At 29.8% G+C, this 15,033-nt stretch overlaps 1 protein-coding gene across 2 annotated transcripts in view; it reads left to right on the top strand.

The window, feature by feature from the left end:
• LOC145277512 (serine/threonine-protein kinase unc-51-like) overlaps positions 1 to 13,183 on the top strand; it is a 146,910-nt gene extending 133,727 nt beyond the window's left edge. Inside the window, exons 23-27 of one of the 2 annotated variants that reach the window (XM_080128940.1) lie at positions 3,638 to 3,756; positions 4,525 to 4,676; positions 6,234 to 6,278; positions 8,666 to 8,756; positions 12,923 to 13,183. In XM_080128940.1, the coding sequence (XP_079985066.1) occupies positions 3,638 to 3,756; positions 4,525 to 4,676; positions 6,234 to 6,278; positions 8,666 to 8,756; positions 12,923 to 12,987 (472 nt within the window). In that variant the 3' untranslated portion in view covers positions 12,988 to 13,183. The remainder of the gene's footprint in view (positions 1 to 3,637; positions 3,757 to 4,524; positions 4,677 to 6,233; positions 6,279 to 8,665; positions 8,757 to 12,922) is intronic. The other variant, XM_080128950.1, reaches the window with a different exon arrangement.
• Positions 13,184 to 15,033: the final 1,850 nt, after the last annotated feature.

Here is a 15,033-nt window from a genome sequence, read left to right on the forward strand (position 1 = left end):
TGGAAGAAAATGTGGAAAAAAAGCATCCATATTTTCATATCTATCGTCTGTGCTAAAAAATATAAAAATTATGTTTACAAAATATGCAAATATAAGGAAAAAATTAAAACTTCCAGAAAATTCTTAAGAAGTAAGGATAAGTGACATTTTTATATAAAATTAAAAAATTATTTTATAAATTTGCTAGTAGATATTGTGAATTTAAGTGGAGAGCACATGCAGCACATGGTATTCCCAAATGGTCACCCATTTTAATACTAACCAGGTTCAATGATGCTTAACTTTGATGATCTAATGGGAACGGTGTGTCAGCATGATTATCTTGGCATTGTTTCTAGTCGTTCTGGATTTTCCACTGGAGTCAGTGTCAATTCAGGAGAGATGAGGTTGGAGATTGTGCAACCCTTGATTAAAAATTACACATGCAAGCATTATCTATTGTCTCTTTAGACAGAATGGAGGCCATTCATTCATTGTGAATTTAGAAAATTGAGTTGACATAATAGATTCACTTTTTATTTTTTTAAATAGCCAATATACAAGCTTATATATATTTTTTAAATAGCCAACATACAAGCTTATATATATTTTTTAAGTAGCCAACATACAAGCTTATATATATTTTTTAAATAGCCAACATACAAGCTTATATATATTTTTTAAATAGCCAACATACAAGCTTATATATATTTTTTAAATAGCCAACATACAAGCTTATATATATTTTTTAAATAGCCAACATACAAGCTTATATATATTTTTTAAATAGCCAACATACAAGCTTATATATATTTTTTAAATAGCCAACATACAAGCTTATATATATTTTTTAAATAGCCAACATACAAGCTTATATATATTTTTTAAATAGCCAACATACAAGCTTATATATATTTTTTAAATAGCCAACATACAAGCTTATATATATTTTTTAAATAGCCAACATACAAGCTTATATATATTTTTTAAATAGCCAACATACAAGCTTATATATATTTTTTAAATAGCCAACATACAAGCTTATATATATTTTTTAAATAGCCAACATACAAGCTTATATATATTTTTTAAATAGCCAACATACAAGCTTATATATATTTTTTAAATAGCCAACATACAAGCTTATATATATTTTTTAAATAGCCAACATACAAGCTTATATATATTTTTTAAATAGCCAACATACAAGCTTATATATATTTTTTAAATAGCCAACATACAAGCTTATATATTTTTTTTAAATCGCAAACATACAAGCTTATATATTTTTTTTAAATAGCCAACATACAAGCTTATATATATTTTTTAAATAGCCAACATACAAGCTTATATATATTTTTTAAATAGCCAACATACAAGCTTATATATATTTTTTAAATAGCCAACATACAAGCTTATATATTTTTTTTAAATCGCAAACATACAAGCTTATATATATTTTTTAAATAGCCAACATACAAGCTTATATATATTTTTTAAATAGCCAACATACAAGCTTATATATATTTTTTAAATAGCCAACATACAAGCTTATATATATTTTTTAAATAGCCAACATACAAGCTTATATATTGGTGAATAGTGTAGTAATAATAAAACTAATAATAAAATAATCTGTTTAATGAAATTGAGCCTGCCAATCTGAAGACTATCCATATAATTCAAGTTAAGCAACATTGAACTTGGTCAGTACTAAATGGGTAACAATTTCACACTTCCAGGTGCTGTATGTGCTCCTTGCTTATTTCGGCATTTGTTTCCAGTCGTCCTGGACTTTTCCTTGCCACTGGACTCAGTGCCGATTCAGAAGAGGTGTGGTTGGAGATTACGCAATCCTTGCCTCACAATTACACACGCAGCTGCTCCTACAAGGGGCATCCTTTGTCTTTCGAGACTGAACGGAGGCATTGATTTTTCTATGATTGTCATTCCCACCCTCTTTTTCGACAGAATACAATTCTAGCATTAACCATGCCATCTATATAATATTCTGTTGTTCAATCCTTAGTTAATCCATAGATTTCGTTTTCATAATTAGATAGTCAAAACTCGTTACTATGCAACTTTGTTACTACTACACATATGCAAATCGCATATCGTCCAATGACTTGGCACTTTAAGATTTCATTCACAAACAATAACATATATATTTTACTCCACAATGTCACCATCGTCAGCTATCATCTCGAGACCCGGGATTGAATCGCACCAGTTATAAACTCATATTTGCCAATTGTTATTGGTTTTTCTGTCCAAAAAACTAATTTATTGTGCTATCCAGAAAAATATCAGTTTTATCAAAGCATTTATTTAATTATTTTTCTCAGTCAGTGGAATTTCCAAGGGTACTGCTAGTTAAGTATATTAGTCCAATGTGAAATACTAAAATTGAAGTTTTTTTTTCTTTATCATAAATAGAGTACATATTACAAGTGGGATCTGTGGAAATTCCACAGTTGTACTCTTCGTTTGTCACATTGAATGACTATGAACAGTTATGTGTAAAAATAATGTAGTTTAAGAATATATTTGGTTGTGGGGGTTCTATCTTGACAACCTTTGTATAAGTTTGTTCCATATTTTAATTCAATTGGTGTCCAGTGTGAACATGGATCCCCCATGATATTATTGTACCATCATTAGACAGAACAGATACATTTTGAAGAAACAATAGTGACATTAGATGAAATTTTTCAAGTTATCTTTAACGATTGGGCAATCCCATTTAAAAAACAAAAAAAAAAAAAAGGTGGAAAGTAATAATTTACATACACCAAGGTAATTTCATGCTTGTATTATAGAGTATGTTGGAGGGTGGTGGTGGTGATATGAGGTGTATACATTCTTGTATATATGATGTTTATAATTGTGACATGACTATGATCATCTGTCTTCTGTGGGTACATGTGTGTAACCATTATGGGTGTGTGTGTGTGTGTGTGTCACACAAAAAAGATCTCAAAACACGTACCTTTTTCTCGTTCTTGGTTCTTGGCCCCTTGCAACGTTTTATGCCTACTCTCCGAAAACATGACTTGATTTTATTGTTCGGAGAAGTCTTTATTTGGATTCCATCATTGATAGGGCAACCTCGCATCGCTGAATCAATTGAGATTTTTTTTTTGTTTTCTCATTTTGAATCAAGATTCTCTCATTAACTCTGTCAGTCTTCAGTTCGGCAGTCTAGACTCAAATTCTAAACTAGGAAACTCATATGCATCTCTATTTATTTTGAGATGTATGTGTTTGCATTCAAAACGCACTCACCTGCCTCGTGACCTTTGCTAGCATGCAAGTTCACGCATTGACATAGGAAGTCAATGGGTTTGAAACTTGTCAGCCTCAACCCTTCGACCTCTGTGCATGTAACTTAGAACACAAACCAGTTGTATTCAACTCAGTAATGCATTATTGGCACACAACAGTATACATTATTTTTAATTTGTGAATTTAGAAAAATTGTCAAAGTAGACATTTTAAGGTATTTCTTTTGAATAATGTTTGATTCAAGTAAAGATTGTTATGCACTGACTGGCCTAGTTTAAATTACATTCTTGTAACCAAAGATAAGTTTTTAAAGAGATATTTAAAAAAAAAAAAAAATGTTTTTTTAGTTTTCCTTTTGCTTGTATTACAGGCGACTCAACCAATTGCTGTTGTATGTGCGATGTTTGCAGCTTTTGACATCGTCTTTACAATTGGCAAAGGAAGAAATCAATCAATCGCGTTTGCACCCTCTGACCTCTCTCAAAAACAGTAAGTGCTTAACATTTATTTACATACTTTATTTGCACAAGTTAGAATTGGACTTTGCAATGGTTAAATTAACTTGTGGAACCTTCCTCGTGAAAAGTGAATTAGCAATGTAAAAGAAACTTTGGTGCTTCTACATTATACAAACAAAAAAATATTGACTTTCAAATGAAACAAATGGTACCTACATAATTGTCAGGTCGCAAATAACATATCCAAAAATTGTGGAAAATGATGAGGGGGAAAAATAATTAATGAAAAACTGTTTTCGATAAAGTTTATGTGGGAGAATAGATTTTGTCTGACATTTTGAATTACGTTCGTCGCATGACGTAAGCAACAGAACTTCAGTATCTCCCCCCGTCAACTTTTTTTATAGTAAGCGTAATATAGTGATTTTGCTTACTTTTACGAATTTCTTTTTTCTTTAATAATTATTTTTTTACCTTACCTTTTTCCATCATTTTCGGATATTTTACTATTTGAGACCTGACAGTTACATAGGTATCATTTGTTTCATTTGAAATTAAATATTTTTTTGTTTGTATAATATAGAAGCGCCTAAGTTTCTTTTACATTGCTTATTCACTTTTCACGAGGAAGGTTCTACAAGGTAATTTAACCATTTAAAAATCCAATTTAAACTTGATCTTGTTCAACCACTTAGAACTTTTGTATCTGTTCATCTCCTCCTTATGTAACAAATGTGCTTATTTTTTTGCATATAAAGTGCAATAAGATTAAAATGCTTTTTTTTTTTTATTTTAACAGTTGTACAAAAAATGAATGCTCGCTATCACAAGTGTTTGGATTTGTGTAAGAAAATCCAGCGGTATGGTCCACTGCAATATGCCAATGGCCAAATTGCCCAGATGTTGGTCGCTCCAGTTGATAAACTAATCTATTTGCATGCATTAGATTTGGTAAGTGGAAGCAGCAGTCATTTGCAAATTTTTAACTTTTTTTTTTTATGGGTAGATTTGGTCAATCTGTTTTTACACCAAAGTAAAGTGCATTGTAGACTATTAATTGAACACAAGTTATTTTACTCATTGCCGAGTCGTACCTTCTCAGATTCAATTTCAACTTGACGTAGTTGGTATCCATTGGACCAATTATGCAGCTTTTTATAGGCATGATAGTCATACACAAATTTATATCAAAGAAACATAACTATTAAGCTATACCTACTTTCTTTAAATATCAGATGAATATTTTGGTTGACCTTAAACTTCTGAAGTTTTTTTTTTTTTTTTTAGAATTAATGCTTTGTTAGAAATCTTCATTCTTTTTCAATATTTTAGATTTTTGTTTATTTTACAGATATTTGTTCAGTCACATGGCTTTTATCAACTTTCAAACATATATATTTTCTTTAGAAAGAAATGTAAAATTTTAAGACATCTATATATTAATATTAATGTGTGTTATTTTCTCTGTCACGCTTACATCCGGATCGTTTAATTGTTATGTACTTCCATTTCTTGTCATAAATAATTTTACCAAGAATTTTCATAAGTTTTGGTTTCGGTTTCGATTATGGTTGAAGGAACTCGAGTTATATTTTTTTTCATAAGTTTTTATTTCATTTCGATTCAAGCTGATGCAATCAAGTCATATGGATATATTTTTTATTTTTGAAATCGCAACTTTATAATATATAAAAATCGATAGAACATTAACTGTGTAATAATATATATGAAATCTGCAAGAATTAAAATATCATATTTAAGCATACTTTACGACCGGGCTTTGCCAGGCGTTCATGCTAGCTTAGATAAAAAAGCTACAATAATAGAAGAGTGTCTCCATTTACACTGAACATCTACAGAATGTCAGCATCAATATATTACATATGAATGAGTCCCCTGTGGAATTTCCACAGGTCACACTAGTATAAATTAATGTTGTAAACCAAATACTTAGCTTGAACCTCACAAATGTATACCATGTCACGGACCTTATACAGTGAAACCCTCTTTACTTGACTGCTATGACCTCATACAAATTCATCAACACTACTACAAGGCCACAAACTTAAAAGAACTCTTTGAAAAAGAAAATCCTGAAACCATTCTAAACTTCCTAAAAAGAGCAAATCTTTACTATAAAATATAAATACCATCAAATAATAAACTATTCCAAAACATTACTCTAATATACCTAGAGAAAATCAACTCAGAAAGCATCTAAAAATTTAATTAGATGACCCAAAGAAAGTCAATATGCTGGTTAAACAAATAAATACTTGGCTTAATAGAAAACAACTACTGTTGAGGATGGAAAAGGTTTACTAAAGGATCCAAAGTGAACAGAGTAATTTTATAAGGTTAAACTAGCAAGTTTTGAGATTTTATTAGTTCTTGTTCTTTTTATAGAAAAAACAATTCCATTTTTTTTGTTTAAGTTAAGTATTATTTTTTTTTTATCAACTGAGAAAGAATAGTTCATTTTATTTATTTATTTATTTTTGTTTTCAGTTCCGAACGGGATTGCTAGATGAAATCTTATTGAAAATGAATGAAGTAAGTAGATTTTGATTTAAACTTTTCTTGAATGTTAATATTTTAATTTTGGTTTTTAGATGTTTTGTCACATTTTGCAGGGGAGATTTTTTTTTTTTTTTAACTAATAAATCATTTCTTAGAAACTAATTGAATATCCATTCCAATATGAAACCTACTTGGAAGTGCAGTATATTCTACTCCAAAAAGTATAACATTTTTATGATAAAAAATGAGTCCCAATCGAGGTTGTACAATTGGTTAATGAACCTGTGGTCTGAAATGTTACTAAAGTTACTCTTCTGTGATTAAACGTCTTAAAAATTGGTACAAACCTGTTTTTGTGCAGATCATAGGGTCCCGTACAGTCAAAAAGAATTTAAAAAAAAAAAAAAAAAAAAATGGCCCCCTGTTTTCATTTATATGCTTGCGATATTGTCCCCTAATATGCAAATGAGATGCTTCCAGTTTGAAATAAAAAGACTGATTTTCAGAGACTGGGTTGATTTTGTATGTTCAACTAGCAAGTTTTGTTAGTAGTGTCTCGTGTTTTGGAGTAGTGAGCTTTAGGCAGCAATGTCGAATTTTGAGTAGTGAATTTTGACAGCAGTTTGCCAAATTTAACTTTGGAAATTGTTACTTGGAAGTGTAGCATAGTTAACAATCCATCAGGCAAGTGTAGAACAGTTAACACTTGATTGTTTTAACCAAGGGACTTTCATTTAGTTATGTTAAGGTATATTTAATGGACAAAATTTGATAAAAATTTGAAGCAAAAAAGAAAAAAACTTGTGGCTTTTAAAATTGCAAATGGCCAGACACCTAAATAATTAGAATTGTGAAAGAACTTGCACAACTGAATCATTTAATTGTTACAAAATGATTTCGTTGACCAGATTTCACTTTCAAGTGTGGCCAGTGGGAGTTGAGGATATGCATTGCATGCAGAGAAATAATGAGAATGATACATAATGTAAGTTTTAAGGAAAGACAGATCTTGTCAGAAAAATTAAATCTGGACAGTGTATAGGGATAGGTGTGCAGAAGAGTTAACTACATTGGTATAGTCATGTTGAAATAATGGATGAGTTTTTGGGTTTGTAGATGGAGAACAGTTGAGGTAACAGGGTTAGTTGACAGGAGAAGACCAAGGAAAACATGGGAAGTGATAAGGGTGGATATGAGAGAAATAAGAATAATTTGTCTAAGATAGGTTAGTTTGATGGTTAATTTCTAAAAGTGGTCCAACACCTGCCAACTGATGACTCATCTGTTTTTGCTTTTAGAAACTATAGTTTCTGAATATATTGCTTATGCAACCTAGCACGGCAAGCTATATGCAAATGCGTCCAATATGGCGTCACTGGTAAAGAAAAAAGACTATAAAAAGGAGAAAGAGGGTGATCACGGAAAAGGCATGAATAATGTTAGAGATCACATGGGTGAAATAATGGTCGTAACAGTGAGGAAATGTTACACAGGGCTCTACATTGCGAGTGAAACAGTCGCATTTGCGAGTGATTTTTCAAAGTGGCTACTAGAAATAATGAAACGCTTATCTTTTGCCGATTATATTGCTTTCATTGACAATCTTTCAAAGCGTGACTGAAAAATATCTTTTCAACTTTGTTCATTTTATTAAAAAAAAAAAAAAAAAGGTAAATTATTTAAACAAAAGTTTAATAGAACAATATACTCTTTTTTTAATGAAGGTTGTTTCAAAAAATATCTGAAGAAATTAGAATGTTTACATCTTCAAGTATCAACATAAAATTTGTTGCATATTTAGAATTACACTTATTTAAAAAAAAAACACAGAAAAATTTTTATGATGTACATACTCGTCACAGAACGAACATATCATATTCTAAAAATCATGTGGGTTTGGCTAGTAAACAACAAAAATATTTAGTTGTCAAAGGAAAGGTCAACTATAGAGAAGTTTGTCTGTAGAGCCCGGTTACAAAAAAAAAAAAAAAGCGAGTTGAAGTTCTTTTCATTTTGCATTTCGAACAATGCAACCTTTCTTGGACTCCTTTGCGATTGAGATTACGGTTTGGTTCCCTGGACTACATTACACTTATACACATAATTATAATAGATTTTTGTAAGTAAATTTTAATAGAATACATTGGGATCAACTGATTTTGATAATATTGAGTAGATTTCACTGTATTAAATTTTAGTTTCTTCATATCCTAGTAAGAGGATGTAACCTCTCATAAACAATCCATTGAATATAATTTTGCTGTATAACCTCTATTATTCAACTATTTCAAATGAAATATAATCTCAACAGATAAGTTGACAGGGGAGATAAAGAATTAGGAAAATAATTTGTTTTCCTAATTCATTGTCTTTGTAAAAAAAAAAAAGATGCTTTAAAGTGTTTTTCTTCTTTCTTTCAGTGCTATTATCATTATAGCACCGCCCACATCTTGCTACACAGTTTAGCTAATCAAGCCAAGGATACAAAGGATAAATCTGTTCTCAATAACTGTAAGTTTTTCTCGCATTTCTTTCCTCATTCATAAAACTTTTACTTTAATTCACTAATATGAGATAAGAATTGATAATTTGTATTGTTTGGACTGCTGTTATTCTCACAACATTTCGAACAATGCAACCTTTCACCTTCTTCAGATGTATCTTGGGAATCTGCATGGAATTTCAAATGGAAACTTTGGTGTAACAGATAAAGTACTAGGTAAAATTCAGTTCTAAATGACACTCTTCTGCACGTTGAAGGCTCAATGCTCAGTGCAGGCTAAGGAATACAATTGTGAATTACTTTTTTTTTTTTTTTTACAAGGAAGTCATCACTTATCAAGGCCCAGAGGCCATTCGGGGATAAGGGTTATTGCATGTACAGTAATCAATGGGATAGTATCGTAGTAATCATTAGTATTGGAGATTTGATAAAGTGTCTTAAGGGGACGGTTCATCAGGAATTTATGTTGGACTTGAAGACATTCAAGTTGTAGTCAGGTGGGAAACAGGCAAACGGAAGGGTTCCACAGGTGTGCACTTCTAAGAAAGATTTGTTCATGGAATCTACGTTTTGGTTTTGGCACAGATAAAGAGTGGGGAAAATTTTTGTCAGTGATTTCAGCTAGACGGGTGTTTATGGTGAAAGATTGGCGAGTGGGGGAGGGGCAGAGATTGGAGTTCAGACGAGTACTTGCCATGGAAGTAACAATAAAACAAAGACAGGCTCGCAACATCTCTTCTGTGGGAGAGAGGTTGCAGGGAAGAGAAAAGGGCATCCCCCACTAAGCCACTTAAGACTTCTATCAGGTCATGGCTGATAGAATGAGAACGTACTATCCCCATGGATTGAATTGTTTTTTTTTGGTACTTGTACAGTTTAATTAAGACATTCAAAAATGAAAATATTGAAAAAAAGGTTATATTGTACGTATCTGTTTTGGACTGAAGATCTCCGAAAAAAAATTTCATTTAATTTGATCGAGTAGTTTTCTTTTGTTTTTTTTTACAGTGGAAAAACACATTCTTATGAGAGCATGTTGAAGTCAGGCATTATGGAATTTAGTGACACGGTACGGCGAGATAACTCCATGTAAAGCGCTGATACTCCCTCCATCTTTAATACTAGCTTTTCTTCATAAAAGTCAAACCTTTTGCTCGATATCATAACAAATTATTTTTTTGCTGTAAAACAAAAACTACTTGATGAAATGCAGTGAAATTTTGGGTTTGTATTACTGTACACATAGATTCGAAAAAGTTGTCAAAAAACAAATATATAACAAATAAATGTTATCAAAGGCAAGATAAGTTATTTTTCTACCAAACTGGATATATTTTTTGTGTTTTTATTCAATGTAACATATTTATTCAGCTCGAAAAACATACAGTGTTTACCAATGTATTGGAAAATTCAAGATGGCCCCTGACTCTCTCTTTAACACGGTAAGTTTGGGAAAAGGTATTATGAATAAAAAACTAGACAAAATACTGTTAAAAACTCGCTCAATATATGTTACCGTGACATAGGTTGACATATATTCGGCGGCTTTTTAACAATATTTTGTCTAGTTTTATTTATTTGTAACACCTTTTCCCAAACTTACCATGTTAAAGAGAGTCAGGCGCCATCTTGAATTTTCCAATACATCGTAAACACTGTTTTTTTGAGCTGAATAAACATGTTACATTGAATAAAAACACAAAAAATATATCCAGTTTGGTAGAAAAGTAACTTATCTTGCTTTTGATAACATTTATTTGTCATATATTTGTTTTTTGACAACTTTTTCGAATCTATGTGTACAGTAATACAAACCAGAAATTTTTTCCAGAAAACTTTGTTCCATAACAGATATGTGCAATATAACCTTTTTTCGATATTTTCATTTTTTTAATGTCTTCACTAAACTGTACAAGTACCGTTTTTTTGTTTTTTTTTTAAACTCCATGCAGATTCCAAAATTCTAGAGAAAGATTCCAGAATTCAACAAGATACATCTGAGGATTGTTAGAGCAGAGTCAGCAGAAATGTGAAAATAACTCAAGATAAGAACAGTAGTCTGAATAAAACGAATACTAATGATTTCACTCCACAATTTGTCTCAATAAACAAAGTTTTTAATACTATCACTGTTTTATTGACTTGCTTAATATATATTTTTTAAATTGAGACAATTTAATGTTTTTTTTTTTTCTTGCATCAACATTCATATTTGCATAAAATTATTTATTTTAATTTTTTTTTTTCTATAAATCAAATATTATTAGTGAAATAATAAATGCAATAGTGTAAAACTAAATTTTAAGAATCCATAAAAAAAAAAAAAAACAATTTCATGAAAATCCACCATAATGTTACAATGGTGTCAGTCGAACGAGTTGTTGAGTGAAGAATAAATTTTGATAACAATGCAATACAACAGTGCTCAATACAAGAAGACAGAGGTCCTTGTTTACTCTTTATTCTTGCTATTATTTATGAATTTAAAACTTGAAAAATAATTGAAATATTTATGGGATCTAAATTTCAATATTTTGTTAAACATCCTTTTGATTTTATTGCAAAACCGATTTTTTTCGAATTATCTTTCCAAATGTGTAAGCATTTTCTTACGTCTTTTTCTCTTAATTTATTTGGGGTGAGAATCTCAATATGTGAAACGAAAACACTCCCTGGCAATATCAAGTAGATACATTAAATTTAATTTGCGGATAATTTAATTTGGAAATTCAAAAATAAACCTTGAAATTGTTTTTTTGTAAAAATATTAAATTTAATTTCTTTTGTGACTAACATACTTGTATATACTGGTTTTGAGTTGAAACAAAAGTCAAGATTTTACTTGTTTTAAGATTAACTTCTTGGCTATTCACTAGTAAGAGTATCGATACATCATTTTTTTTTTTTTTTTTTCTTTCAATTCTCTCAAACATGTCAGGGTTTACAGACTTGAAAAGTTCTTGGATTTTTACTTGAAAAGGCTTTATTTCTATTATTACCTTGAAAAATTCTTGAAAACAAGGAAAATATCTTGAAAGGCCTTGAAGATTGTATTCTTTATGTCCAGTAAAAATTTGTGTTGAAATATTAAAAATAAATCTCCCTCTAGTTTTGCTTTCGTTTATAATTTAATTTTTTGGTTAGGTTATGGAGAGTAGTGCAGCCGCCATAAATAAAAATTACTGTCCCTCCTTCCTCTACAAAAAAAAAAATACTTTTCTTCTGTGGACGGGACTCTTCAATGGTGAATTCCTTCCTCCCAACCAAAAATTGTGATAACCTAAAATGAGGCTAGACAGGCCGCATAAAATGGACAAAACAGCAGCCATCTTGCTTGGAAATTGAAAAAGCCAAAAAGAATTAATATTTGAGATATGATAAAAAGCATTTAAAACTACTTTAAAAAAATAAAGAAAAAAAAAACACTAAAAAATGATGCAGGTAGGTTGCACAGTAATTTTTATAGACCACTAGCGGGGGTTAATCAGCGTTGCCCGGGTGCTTGGAGGTGTGTATGTAGGAGAGGGTGACCCTGTTTCAATATTATAAAAAAAACATGATGTTAAGAAAAATTGGAAAAACCAATACAAAGCAAAACAGTGAACAAACATAAAAAAAAAGGTGTAAAAGAGGAAAAAAGTTTAGCATCGAAGCTAAGGCGGAAAAAAAATGCCCGACATGTTACCCCTATGCCAAAGAGACATACACTTAATAACGAATAAAATTAAACCTTTAAAAACACTTGCAGGTGGTTTAAACTAATGCGAACGTTTTTTCTCGGTCAAACATGACGTCATTGTTGTAGTAGCAGGAGCAGAGAAAATGAAGGAACGATTTTTTTCGGCACCATCCTTGTAGAAAAGAGCCCAGTTTAGAGTGAAGGAATTAATGTTTTTGGCCAATTTTTCGATATTTGTCGGGCAAAGGTTGGAGCTTTAAAATGATACCTATCTGGCGAAAATCCGTGGCTTGTGTCGAAAGTTTTTGCAAGACATACAAACACACACACACACACCCTTGAAAATGGACATTAAAAATCTGTACAAACTCTATATGTTCTTGTCCTACTTCATGCTGTCTGACCACGTAATTTAAGTACACTAAACATTTTTATTTACAATTTTAAGAATATGGCATAAAAATGTTTAAAACTTTTTTCTTTTTTTTCTTTCAGATAAACACAAAGTGGTGACTCGCCTCTTAAGTTTGCAATCATTCGATCCAATCAAAATAAGCTGAACAGATCATGTGATATTTGGACTTTCTCATTGCATGAATTTTTGTGGCCTGCAGCAACCAACTTCAAAAAAACATGTATTTTATACTCTCAAAATACGAGTCTGTTGTGGCCAAATTCAGGAGAAAACCCCCCCTTTTTTTTTGTTATTCTCTCATCCACCTAATCATGTCTTTCATTTGTTCATTTTTTAAAAAAGATTTTTTTTAATTTTTTTTTTTTAATACAAACCAAATTCATAAAATTCTTTCATCTCATTAATAATGTTCTGCTAAGAAATTGAGTATTGGAAGATTTTCTCTTTACTCATTTTTGTTTCTCTCATCTGAAAACTTTTCGATCACATTTTTATCTTATACAATTGGCACAAGAAGCTTTTAAAAAGTTCAAATACAATGTTAATCACTTGAGCTGTTTTATTCAATTTTGATATGAAAGTTTTATGGTTTAAGGGTTTTTTTACATGCTAAAACATTAGTTTATAGTTTAGCTAAAGTTATTTTAAAACATAAGGAAAGTATAGTGTTAATATTATTGAATCAACACTCATATTATTATAAATTATATTATAAAAGTAATTATAAATAGCAAATAGGCAAACTCTAATTATTAATTATATTAATTATATTAATTCAATAGGCAAACTCTAATTATTAATTATATTACAAAATCAGAAAACTTTACTTACTAAATGTAAAATTATTAGTAAATTTGAATTAAAAAAAAAAGTTTAACTGTCTAAATATCTGATTTTAACTGTAGGCTTTCCTCGATAATTGCTCCTTCATAAATCTGAAATTATACTTTTATTTTTTTTCGTTAACTTAAATGAAAGAATATACACATTTTAGAAATTGTATTTAATTTCATTTTTTAATTTGTTTTTAAACTTTGTTATTAATATTTTTAATATTTTTGCGAAAATAATAGAATTCTTATAGAAATCTCCAACGATTTAATTATTCTGTTCATACATTGAGTTTTAGCCATTCAATCTTAAAAATTAGAATAATTTCTAGAGTTAACAGGTATCATTCACAGATGTACATAAAATACATTAAATTGTTTGTGTGCAATGTACAAATGCTTCAGTCATTTTCTTTTTTAAGAAAGCAGGAACATTTATCATATTTAAAAAAGAAAAGAAAAAGTTGTTTCTTTATAATATTTCCAAGGTTGTTGCAGTTACTATAGAGATGACAAATTTGTGTTGCTCTCAAGATACTTTAGTATTAGTTAAGATTTGAAATCTATAATCTCCAACTTAATCGGCTAAATAAGAGTTTGTTCTTATTTCATCTGGATAGATTGTAACTCCTTTTTCCAATTTATGAATATTCAGTTTGTTTTGTTTTTTTAATCAAATTCAAGCTGAGGTATACTTTTGAAAAAGGAAGTTATGGGGTGCTTCTTGATTTTATAATCACTGCTTAGAAAAATAAGATTCTAATTTTGTATTATGTGAATTTGTGTTGGTAATTTGTATTCCAAGTTTGAGTGAAAACAAACAAGTATTTTTGTTTAAAAATTAAAATTAAAAAAAAATTAAATGAAGCTTTGTCACCATTTGAAGATTATTTATCGTAGAAATAATTCATTTCGGAAGTTGTTTAGAATTTTAATTCCAAAAGAAAAATATAGAAATTATTTGGAAGAAGGTCTTATATTCCTGAATCACAAATTAATCGAGTGAACTAACTAAAAAAAATTTATTTTATGATGAAGCGAAATTATGCTTTGATCTGCTATATTTAATAAGGGGAGACAGCTCAATTCAAAGTAAAGAGATCAAAATTAGGCTGTAAATGGCTAAAAATCGTAAAGTAATTTTCTATATATAAAAAAAAGGTTGATTAATTTACCAGACTTGGAATATGACATTGTTTTTCCGTGACGGGTATGTACATCACAAAGTTTTTTCTACAATTTAGTTTTTTTTAAAATGGGTTTAATTCTAAATAAGCAGCAAATTTTATTGTTTGTCATCACCCAAAGTTGGAATAATTGCTAAAACAATTACTGTATATAAATAATAATAAAATAAGTCA

The sequence above is a fragment of the Euprymna scolopes genome, chromosome 1 (assembly GCF_053919585.1).
Source record: "Euprymna scolopes isolate OS-2025 chromosome 1, ASM5391958v1, whole genome shotgun sequence".
NCBI lineage: Eukaryota > Metazoa > Mollusca > Cephalopoda > Sepiida > Sepiolidae > Euprymna > Euprymna scolopes.